This window comes from Photinus pyralis, unplaced genomic scaffold (assembly GCF_008802855.1).
Source record: "Photinus pyralis isolate 1611_PpyrPB1 unplaced genomic scaffold, Ppyr1.3 Ppyr1.4_LG7, whole genome shotgun sequence".
Taxonomy (NCBI): domain Eukaryota; kingdom Metazoa; phylum Arthropoda; class Insecta; order Coleoptera; family Lampyridae; genus Photinus; species Photinus pyralis.
Window position 1 is genome coordinate 40,297,947 of NW_022170738.1, and position 15,721 is coordinate 40,313,667.

General features: G+C 37.1%; 2 protein-coding genes across 2 annotated transcripts; both read left to right on the plus strand.

Moving 5' to 3' along the window:
- The first annotated feature begins 1,690 nt into the window (after positions 1–1,690).
- On the plus strand, positions 1,691–7,078 carry LOC116175360 (aminoacylase-1-like). Its single transcript, XM_031493431.1, has 7 exons — positions 1,691–4,768; positions 4,811–4,980; positions 5,024–5,195; positions 5,243–5,389; positions 5,436–5,617; positions 6,395–6,621; positions 6,668–7,078. Exons 1-7 carry the CDS (start codon positions 4,651–4,653, stop codon positions 6,870–6,872), a joined length of 1,221 nt encoding a protein of 406 aa, XP_031349291.1. The 5' UTR covers positions 1,691–4,650; the 3' UTR covers positions 6,873–7,078.
- A 5,379-nt stretch (positions 7,079–12,457) lies between these two features.
- On the plus strand, positions 12,458–13,220 carry LOC116176447 (mitochondrial transcription rescue factor 1). Its single transcript, XM_031495028.1, has one exon. The coding sequence runs from the start codon at positions 12,547–12,549 to the stop codon at positions 13,129–13,131; it is 585 nt and encodes a 194-aa protein (XP_031350888.1). The 5' UTR covers positions 12,458–12,546; the 3' UTR covers positions 13,132–13,220.
- The last annotated feature ends 2,501 nt before the right edge of the window (positions 13,221–15,721 follow it).

Here is a 15,721-nt window from a genome sequence, read left to right on the forward strand (position 1 = left end):
ACATAAATGATAATATTCGATTAGCTTGCGAAAGGTGAAAGAAAACCCCTCTGTGCAATATCACTAAAAGCCCGATCGCAGCCCCTAATGCTACATTCGTAACAAGGACTTGTGAACAACGCATAAAATCGGGCAGCACGTGTACCGAAATACAATAATAGTCGCGAATAATCCTAGCTTAAGCAAATGGAGAAAGGCGAAGTAAAAACACTTTTGTTATAACGTCAAGTCCTGGGAATAATGCGCCGGCCATAAATCTGATTGTAAAATCTTTTATAACACTTAAAATTCGTACTCCTGCATGAATATATGTATTAGAGCGCCTAAAATATGTAAAATTGGAGTAGTACCTTACATAGAAAACCGGCATCTGCACCATTATTCAGAGGAAGGGCGCCCAATATAAAAACCGATAAAAAGCATGCCCTCTCCAAACTAAACATTGAAAAACGCGCAAATGAAAATTATTCTCTTTGCGACGATAGTAAGTAAAGCTCGACTAATTGGGATGACTGTGTAATTAATTGACAAAATGAATATTTAGTATTTGGATACGAAAGTGGGTTTCGAAAACGGTTCGAAAATTATTTGACGTTACAGCTGGTCAACCATTTCGCCGCTATTTCAAGCCATGATGCAAGAAGCTATTAGTTGTTTAATTTAATATCCACAAGTAAGCAAAAAAGTACTTCTGAGTGAGCCAAATTCATCCGAAGCTCTTTTGTTGAACTTTCTTTTTAAATATGTGATTTCAAAAGCAGGGGCGGACTGGCCCGGGGGGCGGGTGGCGATTGCCACCTGGCCTGTAGATCATAATGGCCCGTGGAAATTTATAAGTATGTGCTGTATTTAGTTTCTTGCACTATTAATACATTATGAACACGTTTCTCTAATTGGGGTTGATGTTAGGTTGTTAAAAAATGCTGTTTTAATTAAAGTGTTTTACAATGAATTTATCATTTTCTGTCGTAGCATGAAAGTGCTGAAATACAATAATAGGCGACGCACCTCGTGTGGATTGTATATTTTGTTACTTTTAATTATCAGCTGCAATTTAAAAAAAAAGCTGTTAAACCCCCCCCCCCCCCCGCCACCTTCTTTACTACACTAATACTTTAATGGCCCGTAACCTATGCAATTCCACCTGGCCCGTAAGTACCCAGAAGTACCCAGTCCGCCCCTGTTCAAAAGGATTTCTTACGTTAAATTAAGACAAGTATAAATTGTGCACAACTCTTGTGCAGATAAAGCGTATTTTTTTTAACCTAAATAGCTTTTGTTTTGACATCACTAATGGATATATTTCTTGAAGACGTCTCAATCGCCCTTTGTGAGTACCCTTTTCTGATAATCCGTTCTTGAGGTATAAGGGGACTCCATGATATAACGTTTGATTGCATACCGTTTTTAGATACACTCCCTTAGTCTGCCTTGTGGTAATAATACTTTCTCTTTTTGAAATTTAGTAAAGACTAAGTGGCGTCTATCCGGTTTACTTACTTACTTTTCCTGAGCTTACCGTGGGCTTATCCACAGGGAATTTTGTTACTTTCGCCCAAAACAAAATATAAAAAAGTCGTAAATTGATATACATAAATATAAAATTAAATTTCTAGAAGTGAAAAATGTATAAAACTTATTTTTAATTTAACAACATACACCAAAAAGCTTTAGACTTCTTCTAGACAGTTCTAGTAGTGGAGGTACTTGTAGATTATAAGCGATCAAAGTGGGGAGTACAGAGAGCTATATTAAGTTCAAAATGGTGTAAATCGAGTATAGGTTATTTCAGTAAATTGTTTTATGGTAGATACTCTGCAATGAAAACAACGGGTTAGCCCTGATAACCTCACTTCGGCATCAAATATCGACTCATGCCACGATTTATTGCTACCAACGCACCGCACGTAAAAATTCAAATTTCTCCTGTCGAAGACGCGACGTTCGATACATTTCAAATTTACGACGTCATCTTGAGACAACACACGCAATTTCCGGAAAGCATTTCGAGATTACACGGGAACTCTCTGCGACTATTTTGTTTAATCGAGTACACTTAAACCGCTGTAACGAGGGGGGATTTTCTATTGTAAAAAAAATTGGAGCCACATTAGATTCTGCCACCGTGAAATTGGTCGCCGTGTGGCTTTTCTATTATCTGGAAACCCTTTAGAGAACAGCTATTAACTTTCGCTATTGTTTGGTGAGTAGTTGTAGTTCCGAATTTAATTTTAAAGTTTTTTGTGGGGCTTTGTAAACGTTATACTCGTTTATGTAAAAGGATCTAGGTGAAAATGGAAATTCCAGTTTCAAAGGGACAATTAGTAATTTATGAGTTGGAAAATGACCTGTATGAAAATGTAATGCTTATTCGGACGACTTTTGTTGAACACTCTGGTGGAGAGTTAAACGATGCGTCAAGTACTTTCAAGCACTCAGAATAATCTCAGCATTTTGACCTCTGGGCTTCAAGGCTCGTGTTTTAGACCACGTGAAAATTTGCCTCTGTTCCTGAAATGGCTTCTCTGACTAGAAATTGTGAATAATATTGATAGCGATTTAGCACTAGTACTAAAACACATAAAGAGAGAGGGATATAATCACTCGCACAATTTAAATTTTAATGATACAGAAAATAAGAGAAAGACGCCGAAGTTTGAAAATTCCTCCCGTCTGCATACATAAAGTGCAACAAAGTAGAATCATTGAATAAAAACACTATTTATTCAATGGTAGAATCCATTTCAGTTTGTGCAATCCATCGAGTCGTTTACCCTTCCGAGTGACTTATTTAATTCCGATTGAAGCTGTGGAATATTAAAAACAGTGTAACACTGCTGTGCGGAGACAATGTTTGTTTGCCCCAGGGCCCCTATAGGCATAGAGTATCGAATTAAACGAACTTTTCCGTAACTATGAAAATTGAATGGACGTTAATTATACCTACTGATTAAATTGTGAATGTGCATTTAATTGATAATAATTGCGGGTTTATCAAAGCGCCAATCTAGATTACGTTCGATACTTAATTATCAAATTGTCGTCATAAATTGTGCCCGCGAGTCGAAAAGCTCATTCAAATTTAAAGCACAGCCATAAATGTAGAGGAGCATCCACGAAATGGGGGCGCGCAGCAGAAATGAGGTGGATCGGACATGAAGAATGAAAGTTTATCAACCTACTGCCTTGTCTTAAAATCAACGTTTACAAATTGGGTTCATAAAACAACTTTGATTAAGTTTCAACGCCCCATAAGAGGGTAGTTTAAGTTATTCTCTCTTTTACGTCTCGCACATATATGGAATTTAGCCGGTAACTAATCCACGTATTTGGGGAGCTGTATCAACGTGATATTCGCGAGGATTATTCTGTTTAAAATAGTTCCGCCCTGTTTAAATACTCATGTCGTTGTTACTTTATCTTGCTGACAAAGTAATTTGCTGACATTAATTTGCGCCTCAGTGTAGGTACTAGTCAATTACATTATCTACACGATTTTGTCCCATTCTTTGGGTGTAAAGAAGAAAGAAAATCATCCTAAATCTGTTTTTCGCGACCAGTTAAATTTTAAAGTTAAAAACTTGTTCCAAAAATTGTATACCCCTGAAGATTTTCCTCTCCGTCGAGGACGGCGTTGCGCAAAGAAGGGGGATGGGGATGTTTTCCGGTTGTCATTGATCGTTCTAGCATGAAAACCCTTTTCACGTGATCTAAGTGCGAATTTTTGGACGCATTGAAAGAAATCTCCACAGAGAAAATAGTTAAGTTAAGGTTCGAAATTCAAGTTTTTGTTTTCTTCCAAATGCACGATAATTTTTTTTATGTGAATTTTCAAAAAGCGTACGATTAGAAATACTTAGAAATGTCTACGCTGAAACTCGACGATCCAAAAAAAATAGTCAAAAGTCGAATTGTTAATTTCAACGGCCATCTTTAATTATTAATTACTTAATTCCCTCCCTATGAATCAAACAAGAGCTAGAGTAATAGATCAAATCCCATTTTTTTCTAATATGCTAGATTTTTCCACGTTGCCGAATTAGAAGTTGTAACCCTAATTAAGAGGACTGAACATGATCTAAATTCTCGACGTCTAGTCGCCCAGATTTCTGAAGTCTATTAATAAAACGATGCTCTACAGAAATCAAACGACGCAGACAAGACGGGCATAAATTCCACCACGGCTTACGAATACCATTCTACTAATCAAATCATTTATTTGGGAATCGGCCCTCTAAATTTAGACGCCCTATAGAATTTCTATCATTTACAATGCCTAATATTGTTCTACTCTTAGAAATTTTAAATTTTTTAACGTCACTACGCAATTTCAACTTAGACACTGTCAAAATCAGACATATGTACCTTATAAGCAGCATACACCCTCAAAATCGATTGCATCTCGATCTCAGAAAGACGAATTCTAGTAGATTTTGTCCTAACAAATATATAACCCCCAAGATCTGTCTACTAGAAGCTGGATATTCAAAGTAGAGCTAAAATTCTATTCTCATATTTGTCCATCGCTGTTATCGAAATTATCATTTTGTCAGTTGCATTTGGTTTACTTCAACTAACCGCAGACCACGTCTACAACCTTGTCTAGGCGATAACAAGCATCGCGCATAAATTAAAAACGCAAACCAGATAATGGTCATTGCTTCGAAGAAAAAAATGACGACATCTTCAAAGAAATTAGACGCCATTGCCGTGGAGAACTTTCGAGAGTACCTGCGGATACCGTCCGTCCATCCCGACATTGACTATGGTAAGTTGGAGATTGCTTTGGCCCCTGATAACCGTTGAGCAGAGCCGTGCGTTACATTTTTGGAGAAGCAAGCGAAGGAGATCGGTTTGAAGGTGTCCGTCTTTCGAGACGTGCCCAAAAATCCAATGGTGGTCCTGACGTGGATGGGCAAGGAGAGCGATCTTCCATCGATCGTACTTAACAGTCACATGGACGTCGTGCCGGTTTTTGAGGTGAGATTTTGACTGACACGCAACGTGTAACGTTTCAATTTAGGAACAGTGGGCGCATAAGCCGTTTGGTGCGGAAATTGACAGCGAAGGGAATATCTACGCGCGAGGCGCTCAAGATTGCAAGTGTACCGGAATACAGTACTTGGAGGCGATCAGGAGACTGAAATTGAACGGAGTTGAACCCCGAAGAACTGTTCACGTTACCTTTATGCCAGGTACGCGCACTTCTTTGTCCACGGCTAGCTGACACAATCTGCCGTAGATGAGGAACTCGGTGGAGTCAACGGGGCGGAACAGTACGTCAAAACTCAAAACTTCAAAAATTTAAATGCCGGCTGTGCTTTGGACGAAGCTGCTGGTGGTGAAAATAAGACGCTAATTGTTTTCTATGGGGAGAAAAGGAGATGGAGTAAGTTTCACATTTGTAAATGCGAACGATGCATTTCATTTCATAGGTTTTCGCATTCACTGCCCGGGCCAGTCCGGCCATGGTTCTCTTTTACTGGAAAATACACCCGGCGAAAAAGTACGGGCTGTTTTAAGTAATGTCTACGATTTTCGTGCCGAACAAAAGGTTAAGGAAGCTCAAGACAAACGTACTGACCGTATTACATCGATTAATTTAACAATTATAGAGGTACACTCACCCCAGAGGTTGGGCTTTCTCCTCATAGGCCTTTCTAGGGGGCGAAGGGATAAAGTTCAACGTCATTTTAGTATTCTCCTCCGCTTCCACCAAAGCTTATCAAGTGAAATTTCATGAATCCATCCTTGTCAGTTGTACTCCTGACTGTAACTTTTGATCTAGTAGCCCAATCTTGGAACTGTTTGAAATTATGGAATCTACAGGCCATATTCTATAAGAAAATGTTTTTTTCCGGTCGATCTGAGACAATTTTTTTTTGGGGCCTCAAAAAAAGGCAGTAATAACCTTCCTTTTTTACCAAAAATCGACTACACCAAAATTTCTCGGGAAAACACTTGTTCTTATTAATTTTGGTGCGTAGAATCCAAATCGAATCGTACTTTTTCTATTAGACTTCGCAATCAGAAGTTATGGACTAAAAACCAATTTCGAAAAAAAATTCAAAGGGCTGTAACTTTTGATCTAGTAAGCCCAATCTTGGAACTGTTTGAAATTATGGAATCTACAGGCCATATTCTATAAGAAAATGTTTTTTTTCCGGTCGATCTGAGACAATTTTTCTTTGGGGCCTCAAAAAAAGGCAGTAATAAAGTTCCTTTTTTACCAAAAATGGACTACACCAAAATTTCTCGGGAAAACACTTTTTCTTATTAATTTTGGTGCGTAGAATCCAAATCAAAAGTTATGGACTAAAAACCAATTTCGAAAGAAAATTCAAAGGGCTGTAACCAGGGTTGTACTGCAGGCATAACTCAAAACCGATTTTAGGGAGGCATAAAAAATAATGTAATCCCCAACGAATTGGCGCTGGTGTTTGACACGCGGGTGCCAATGGACGACTCTGAAGGGTTTGAAAGGAAGGTCCATCAATGGTGTAAAAACGCGGGTGCTGGTGTTTGGCTCGAAGACGTGCATAAAGGTGGAAAACATCCAAACACCCCAATCGATAATTCAAATATATTTTGGGTTGCTTTCAAAGAGGCCGTGCATGCAATGTAAGTATCACATCAAAACCTTTTTTGCCCAGATTGTTAATTGTAGGGGTTATGGAGTTAACCCGATACTTTCACCAGCTAATTCTGATGCAAGATTTTTCCGGGAAGCCTTGATTCCGACCTTCGGATTTTCTCCAAATCAAGACAGTCCGATTATGGCGCACTCAAATGACGAGTTCTTAAACGTGAACGTATTTTTGAAAGGTATTGAAATATATCAAGAGATCATCCGTGCACTTTTCAACGCATAAGCACACTGTATTCAAAAAGTAAAAGTGTTTGGTTGATGATGTAGTTTTATCATCTTCAAAATCGGAGCCTCACAAAATTTGTTTCTATACATTTTTTCAAAAAACGCCTCGTTTTCCAATTGTTGAAAGTAAGCAAATTTTAAAAAAATCTAAAGCTTGTATTCCTTTTCCCTTTTGTCTAGGAATCCTGCCCCACAATTTTAGTTTTTGAGGTATTAAGGCTCTCCTTAAAAAAAACAATTTTTGAGTTGATTGGGGGTGGCGAGTTAGCCTTTTACGAACCGTGCGAATCCTTTAGGTACTATGAAGTGCGTTTCTAACGAATAAACCAAAAATCGAAAATTGGAGCATGGAGAAATGGTCACCTTTATACATTAGCGGTTACTGTACCGTCCAGGAATCTATATTAGGAATAAATCGTGCTTCCGTAATTCTCATCCCGCTGACGCACAAGTGCGGTTGACCAAAATGTATATTGTCCGTGGCAGCAAATCGGACGCTGGTAATGTAATTGTTTAGGGATATCGCTCTCTCATCATTAATTACAATACTCAAACTTTAATTATTCATAATAGATAATGGTCTCATTAAAAATAATTATTCTAAAAGCGTGAATGGTCTAGGTATAACTTACTTGATTAAAGGCCAAACCCGCTCCATAAATTGAAGAACTTTTTAAATTATGCGCTATTTGAGTAATCCGAGTGCAGGTATAGGAAACACTTTTCTGTGGCCGTTAAACATAAGCCCTAAGAAGAGTAATTGTTTAGCGCATTTTCCATGCACAGATCGTTCGTACTTCCAGAAAGACTATAATGTCACAAGCAAACCGAGCATCTTTATGATTAAAGCGTAGTTAATATCTCAAAGGAATATCTTCATAAAGTTTAAACATGGGCGCTATATTTCCTCTTGTTAGAAGCATCTGAAGTTAAAATTTCAATATCAATCGTGGTCTCTTGGTATTACCATTGAATAAAAACACTATTTTTATTCAATGGTATTACCGAGTGCGCGGAATTAATGCCGAAGAGCAAAGCGAGCCACCCTGTAGTGAAAAATTTACGTGTTGTCAACGTAATTTCCGGTTTACGCATTGGAAATAGCAGTCAGGACATCCTGTATGTAAAATGTCTCAATTTATTTAACAGGACCTGGGGGAATTTTGTTCAAGAAGACACAGAATTTGAAAATTTAATAAATTGTCATTGAAAATCTTTGTTTTTTAATTGTAAATTTAGTAATTGTTTAAGTCATGTAAGTTTATTCGTTAAATAAGGGCATAATTTCGGCTTAAGATAAGTCTTATCTGGCCAGATGCTTTGTAAAGGCGATATCGGACAAATTAATTGACTTTATTTATTAACTACGCCATGTGCGATATAACGTAGCCGTGTTTCAAGAATCGCCGGGGATAAACGAGATGGAACGGATTTAAGGAGGTGGCTTGACCTTTAGGTATGAAGAATAAAAAACAAATGAGGCTGATTAGCCGATTGCGCTAAATTATTGCGCTAAATTCCCATTTCCCATTTTTTTCTTGAGATCTCTATATGGGTTTGAAACAGTATATGTACCAAAAAAATAAATATACAGTAAAATAGACATCCCCCTCTTTTTTATATTGCGTATCAAAATTAAATTTTATTTAGTATTGTCCTGTCCTCTGGCGGGGTGTAACTTGGGCGGTGCATCAAATGTTCTTGCTTCCTTGATTGATTTAATTTAAAGGGATTAATATCCACCCTAAAAGGGCACTTAAGAGAAATGTGCCCTCGCCGTTATTATATTCCGTAATTTTTTAAAAAAATTCGATCTGTCGTGTCCTTGGAGGAGTGTAACCTCTACGGTGCGTCAAATATTTGTATGTCCTTGATTGATTATGTTTAAAGGGTTTAATATCGATCCTAAAGAGGCACAGGAAGATATGCACCCTCGCCGTTTGTATATTCCGTAATTTTTCATGAAAATTAAATCTTCTTTAGTGCTGCTGTGACCTTTGGGAGGGTGTAACTTCTGTGGTGGGTCAAATATCTTTGATCCCTTGATTTTTTATATTTAAAGGGTTTAATATCAACCCTAAAAAGGCACACGAAGACATGCACCCTCGTGGTTTGTATATTCCGTAATTTTTCATGAAAATTGAATCTTCTTTAGTGCTGCTGTGGCCATTGGAGGGGTGTAACTTCTGCGGTGGGTCAAATATCATTGTTCCCTTGATTGATGATATTTAAAGGGTTTAATATCAACCCTAAAAAGGCGACACGAAGACATACACCCTCGTCGTTTGTATATTCCGTAATTTTTCATGAAAATTGAATCTTCTTTAGTGCTGCTGTGGCCTTTGGAGGGGTGTAACTTCTGTGGTGGGTCAAATATCTTTGCTCCCTTGATTTTGTATATTTAAAGGGTTTAATATGAACCCTAAAAAGGCACACGAAAACATGCACACTCGTCGTTCGTATATTCCGTAATTTTTCATGAAAATTGAATCTTCTTTAGTGCCGCTGTCGCCTTTGGAGGGGTGTAACTTCTGCGGTGGGTCAAATATCTTTGTTTCCTTGATTTTTTATATTTAAAGGGTTTAAATATCAACCCTAAAAAGGCACACGAAGACATGCACCCTCGCCGTTTGTATGTTCCGCTATTTTTCATAAAAATTGAGTCTTATTTAGTATTGCTGTGGCTTTTGGAAGGGTGTAACTTCTGCGGTGGGTCAAATATCTTTGTTTCCTTGATTTTTTATATTTAAAGGGTTTAAATATCAACCCTAAAAAGGCACACGAAGACATGCACCCTCGCCGTTTGTATGTTCCGCTATTTTTCATAAAAATTGAGTCTTATTTAGTATTGCTGTGGCTTTTGGAAGGGTGTAACTTCTGCGGTGGGTCAAATATCTTTGTTTCCTTGATTTTTTATATTTAAAGGGTTTAAATATCAACCCTAAAAAGGCACACGAAGACATGCACCCTCGCCGTTTGTATGTTCCGCTATTTTTCATAAAAATTGAGTCTTATTTAGTATTGCTGTGGCTTTTGGAAGGGTGTAACTTCTGCGGTGGGTCAAATATCTTTGTTTCCTTGATTTTTTATATTTAAAGGGTTTAAATATCAACCCTAAAAAGGCACACGAAGTCATGCACCCTTGCCGTTTTTGTATTATGTAATTTTTTATGGACATTTTGTACTGTCGTGGGGTTTGGAGGGTTGTAACTTCTTCTATTCGTGAAGTATTGCTATTTCCTTGATTGAAAAGCAGCTTTTAAAAGTTTTCATGTCCATCCTAAAAAGGCACTTGAAGTCAGCTCTTCCACTTACAGTTGCTACTGTAAGCAACTTAATAACTCAATGCACTTAAACCCAACACGGGGCTAGATGGAACATAGATTGTCGCCATACGAGAGAAGCCCGCAAAGGACCATCTCGTAGCTTGGCACGTTTTTGCACAGGGTTCAAGAAAGAACCTCGGGTTACCATGAGGGCTCGAACGACTCTAGTCAATTTCGATCTTAGGCATTTAGTGCCTTCGTGTTCTTAGGAAAGGTAAATAGTGTTAATGATCATTCTGCTCAATGAATGAAAATAAGTTTGCGACCTGAAGTAGGTAGATGAAGTGCCTTTTCCTTTTCCATTTCAACTTGAACCAATAATCTATACACAAATAAATTTTGTACATGTTGAATAAATGCTGGATGGAAGTTTAAAATGCCGTAAAATTTTAATTACATTCCCCAAAAGCTGAAAACGTAAATATTTAAAGCACTTTTTATTTGAATACGACGTAATGTCTGTATTAAAATAATGAGGTCATTACTAGGGTAGTACAAGCCGGGGAAAAAGAAACATATTTTAAAGTAACAGAAAGCTCCGAGCAAATAAGTTCGATATTTAATGTCGGTTGAACATCAACGAGAAAATGTGTCTCTTAAATAGGGAAATTAACGTGAAATGGTAACAAGTATTAAAATATAAAAAAGGCTTCGTCGTATGTGTAAATATAGCATTGTTTTTCCAAACACGTTCGATTTGGAAACACGAAAATTCAATTTCCAGGGAAAATCGAATAATCCGGTAAACAAAAGTGTGACACTGCACTTTGCCTGGCCTGTTGTTTTATTACCATTATCTTTTGCGGACAAAATACTCTCTTTTTGTAGTTCAAACTATACCGAACGATGAATTTTTCAATTGGTAGGTACGATATAATTTGTTCTTCTCCAATCAATAACTGCAATTTCTCGGGAAAATACTTTTTCTTATTAATTTTGGTGCGTAGAATCCAAAACAATTCGTACTTTTTCGATCAGACTTCTCAATCAAAAGTTATAAACTAGAAACCAATTTCGAAAGAAAATTCAAAGGGCTGTAACTTTTGAACTAGTAGCCCAATCTTGGAACTGTTTGAAATTATGGATTCTACAGGCCATTTCCTTAAAGGGCAGTTGATAATGTGCAATTTCATGTAGGATTTGTAGAGCAAATGTACTTCAATGATCCAGTATCTCAAGTATCTGGAATTGTCTTTAATTTGTGTACGCATTTGGTACATTTGCGCCATCTCTTCGGTAATCCCTATACTTTTCCAAATTTAATTCTTGTAATAGTTGAACTAGTTACAATGAGATGTCGCCACGAACAACATTTCCTTCACAAGAACATTTTAATTTATGCACTTAATAGCCACGTCCGACTCAATTTGCCTTAAAGGGCAGTTGAAAATGTGCAATTTCATTTAATTTGTAGAGCAATTGTACTTCAATATAATCGACTACACCAAAATTTCTCGGGATAACACTTTTTCTTATTAATTTTGGTGCGTAGAATCCAAAACAATTCGTACTTTTTCGATTAGACTTCTCAATCAAAAGTTATAGACTAGAAACCAATGTCGAAAAAAAATTCAAAGGGCTGTAACTTTTGAACTAGTAGCCCAATCTTGGAACTGTTTGAAATTATGGATTCTACAGGCCACATTCTATAAGAAAAATTCTTTTCCGGGTCGATCGGATACAATTTTTTCTTCGGGCCTCAAAAAAAGGCAGTGTACAACCTTCCTTTTTTACCAAAAATCGACTGCACCAAAATTTCTCGGGAAAACACTTTTTCTTATTAATTTTGGTGCGTAGAATCCTAATCAATTCGTACTTTTTTATTTAATTTAATACTGTCAGCGCTATCTGCCGGCTTTCTCTTCAACAATGAGAAGAAATCAATAAATTTAATTAAAAGAATTATTTACAGTCTACAGAGGATGTTTATTAAGACTTTATGCACTTTGTGAATTTCTAGCATATCGTGTAGCTGTAGATGACGTTTGGCCAGGAAATCTATAAAATTTAGGAGAACCAAAAAATTCTCCCAACACACCGGAATAAAGTGCTTGATATTATATAGTTATGAAGTGCAAGGAATTTAAATTCCTTTAATGAATTTGAACTGAAGGATTAAACATGTAAAGCTCGGATAATAAAGACCTTTCTATTGAAAAAAGCGCTAATAATTTGTAGATATTCTAGGTGTATTGCGAGTAGTCCGAATTGTTCGTAGTAGTTCTAACCAATTACTGGTAATAGTTTCAATCAATTGCCTGCTGTAGTTCCAATAGCTTATGTAGTTCATATATCCAAATCATGGCCTTGTTAATAAATAAGAGCAGCTTTTAATTAATTAAAATAATGTCATTACCAGTGAACTGCAGAACCCTACTAAAGTTAATCCCTCGTCGACAATTGGGGGTACGATTATACTCGTTGGCAACCACCAAATTCCCGACACCAGTCCTAACCTCGACAACGCCTTTAGTGTCTTCAGCAATTAGCAGATTCAAAAGCAAAGGTAGCAAGCAAAAGCAAAAAGAATCGGAGGATGAAGAGGAGACCGAGGAGGAAATCGAGGACTTCGACAATCTCATCGTTGACAAACAAACAAAGGTCACAACTTTAAGGGTTTCTTCACTGCGAGCCGATGTCGTGCTAAAAAGTTGCCTGCACATATCAAGGAGCAAAGTGGACGAGGCGTTTTACGAAAGTAAAATTAGAATAAACGGTAAGAAGTTGCTGAAGAAAAGCGATCCAGTACAGGAAGGCGACGAGATCGACATAGTACGCGAAATCGACACCAATAATCCCAATTTCTTGAACGTTGCGCGAGTCGAGGTGTTACAGATCGCTCCCAAAAGCCAGAGTTTCAGCCTACGCGCTAGACGTTGCAAAAGTCTCCTAATAGAAAATTACGAAGATAAATGGACACCTGCAAGCTGAAATTTTGTTATAATTACTGATTGTATATAAAATATGAAATAGTCTTTAATAGAATTTCAATGATATATTCTACTATTATTGTAGGAGTGGATTTGAGTTTCTTTTGTACACTTTCACATTGGTCGAGATCTACCAGCCTTCTGATCGCACAGCCCAAGACGATGAAGTCTCATTTGACACTATGGCTGCAATAGTGGGACCATGCCGTCAGTAAAACTTTTAAGTGCAAAGATATTTCCACAATTTAAACCTAAGAAACAACAGGATTTCTGTTATTTATTTACAAAAAAGTAAGTAAGTGAAATAAGAACGCAATTATGAGGACGAAACCACTGTAATTATATTCGTGACAAATTATGTGTAATCTAGTTATTACCTTTTGTTTATAAGTGAACAAAGCTATTACTATGCACTAAATAATGTAAAGGTAATCACAGAATGGGGTATTTTATCTGATTTTTTTAGAAACGCGCCAAATATTTCGTAAAATTCGTAAAATAAATACTTGCGACATCTAACGTTATTCTTCTAAACTGGACTAAAATTCTATTGTTCGAATATTTATCGCAAATAAAACGAACCAAAGGGAATGGCAATGAATAAACAATACCTATTCATTGGGGAATGGTCATCAACAATAATATAATTTCTTGCATTTTTTTGGGGATAGTAAACATTCAATTGATTACTCTCACGTTAGATGTCATAAGTGGTTATTTTTTCAAATTTTTCGGGCTTATCGTAAAAGAACGGACTGTTCATACCTAAATTTGTTTAATTTTGTTACATTTAGGCACAATTTTAAATGAGAAGGTATGTATAAAGAATCATTTTTTGTGATCTCAAATAGGAGGTTGTTAAAATATTCATACTTATCCCATAATGCCGTTATTCTTTCACTAACTTGGTTTTTAAATGATCTTAAATTCGCTGAAATGCTGAATGTAAAGTTAATAGTTGAAAAATTAGAGCATCTAATCGCAAAAAAAGTACAAAAATGCTTTATTTTAACGTATATTCTTTCATGGGACTTTGCAAGATCCAGAGACAGAGGCGGATCACCGCACAGGCACAATAAGCTCGTGCTTGGGGCCTCATCTTGTCTGGGGCCCTCCAAAACTAATAACTAGCAAGAAAAAATCTCTGGGAAAAATTGATTTTTGTTTATTGTATGTCCTGGAATTTGTAAACGACACCGACAATCTCTAAAACCACTAGACTATTGTGGGATTGCAAAGCCATTGTGTCCAGATGTATAAAGTATTACTTGACGGGCTGCAATCTACATTCCCTAATGTGGAAACTGTTTTGAAAATATTTTTAACCATGTCTATTTGTAACGCTAGTGGCGAACGATCCTTTTCCTGTCTTAAACGAGTAAAAAATCATTTACGAAATTCTCTTGGCCAAAGTAACTTAAATAATCTGTCCGTCATGTTTATTGAGGCTGATATTGTACAATTATTGGACTATAAATTGCTCATTGGCCAGTTTTCTTGCCTTAAATCCGGAAAAGTTCCCTTATAAGTTTTAATAGTTTATAGGGGCCTTAATATTGCAATAAAACGTTAAATTTTAGTCAATGTTTGAATTAGAACCCTACTTTACATCAATTAATATTAAAGTAGAAGGGAAAGTAAGACCTCGGTTATGATTGAATGGTGATGTGAGTAAACAGTTCAGTTTTTCAGACCTGATCATTATAAAACGGTCAATATATGTAATTATACCATAATCAAAATTAAATTTCACATTGATTAAAAAATGTTTAAAAATTTTGAATTTTTATTAGGAGAGGGGCCTCAAAAGGACGTTGTGCTTAGGGCCTCTAAAGGGTTTAATCCGCCACTGTCCAGAGATCTGTTTCCTATTGCAAACCTTTAACCTGCACAAAATTAAAGGGGACAACTTAAGCCAATAATAATAATGTTTTTAAGATAACAAGAACCAATAAATGAAAGTATTACACGCTGGGTGTGTAATTAAAATAAAATTAACTTTCGTATTAGTAATGAAATAAGGTAAGTTTGATCTAGGTACCTGCGCACTGTGGAATAGGGGGGGGGGGGCAGTTGACTCGCGAAGGCAGTACGAGGGTCTTCCTTGGGCCCGATTTCGTCCTAAAAATTGCCCCTCTGTTGTCAGGGCTAAGGTGATCAGTAAATTTCAGGCTCAGTGCCAACGAGCAACTGGACTCGGACAGTTTAGGGCCTTCTTATCTGGGCCACTGGACAAATCGGAGGCCTTTAAGTTTCTAAAACTGAATATAGAGGCTACATTAGGAAGATTATCCTGGTCCTAACAATAAAGGCACTGGATGGTCTACTATCACCTACTGCACAATATTGGGCTGTGTTCTAGGTTCTTTGACGAGACGGATGAAATTACACCGGGGGGGGGGGGGTCTGAGGGGTGTCCATCAGACGAAAATGGCGATGACCATTTCGGGAAAATTATGTTAAAACGGCGGGGGTCGAACATCGCCCATCAAAGAGGTAGTACTCGATAATCCTTTCCCTATAAACCTCAGAATTCCCTTATGGTGGTATTCTGGAAATGGCAATGAAGCTGTCGTCTACTGGGGGATATT

Excerpts from the sequence above, each read along its gene's own strand:
- LOC116175360 (XM_031493431.1), top strand. The coding sequence starts at position 4,651 with ATGGTCATTGCTTCGAAGAAAAAAATGACGACATCTTCAAAGAAATTA. Across the intron at positions 4,769-4,810 it reads CCATCCCGACATTGACTATG|AGCCGTGCGTTACATTTTTG; the intron begins GTAAGTTGGAGA and ends ACCGTTGAGCAG. Across the intron at positions 5,196-5,242 it reads TCACGTTACCTTTATGCCAG|ATGAGGAACTCGGTGGAGTC; the intron begins GTACGCGCACTT and ends AATCTGCCGTAG.
- LOC116176447 (XM_031495028.1), top strand. The coding sequence starts at position 12,547 with ATGTCATTACCAGTGAACTGCAGAACCCTACTAAAGTTAATCCCTCGT.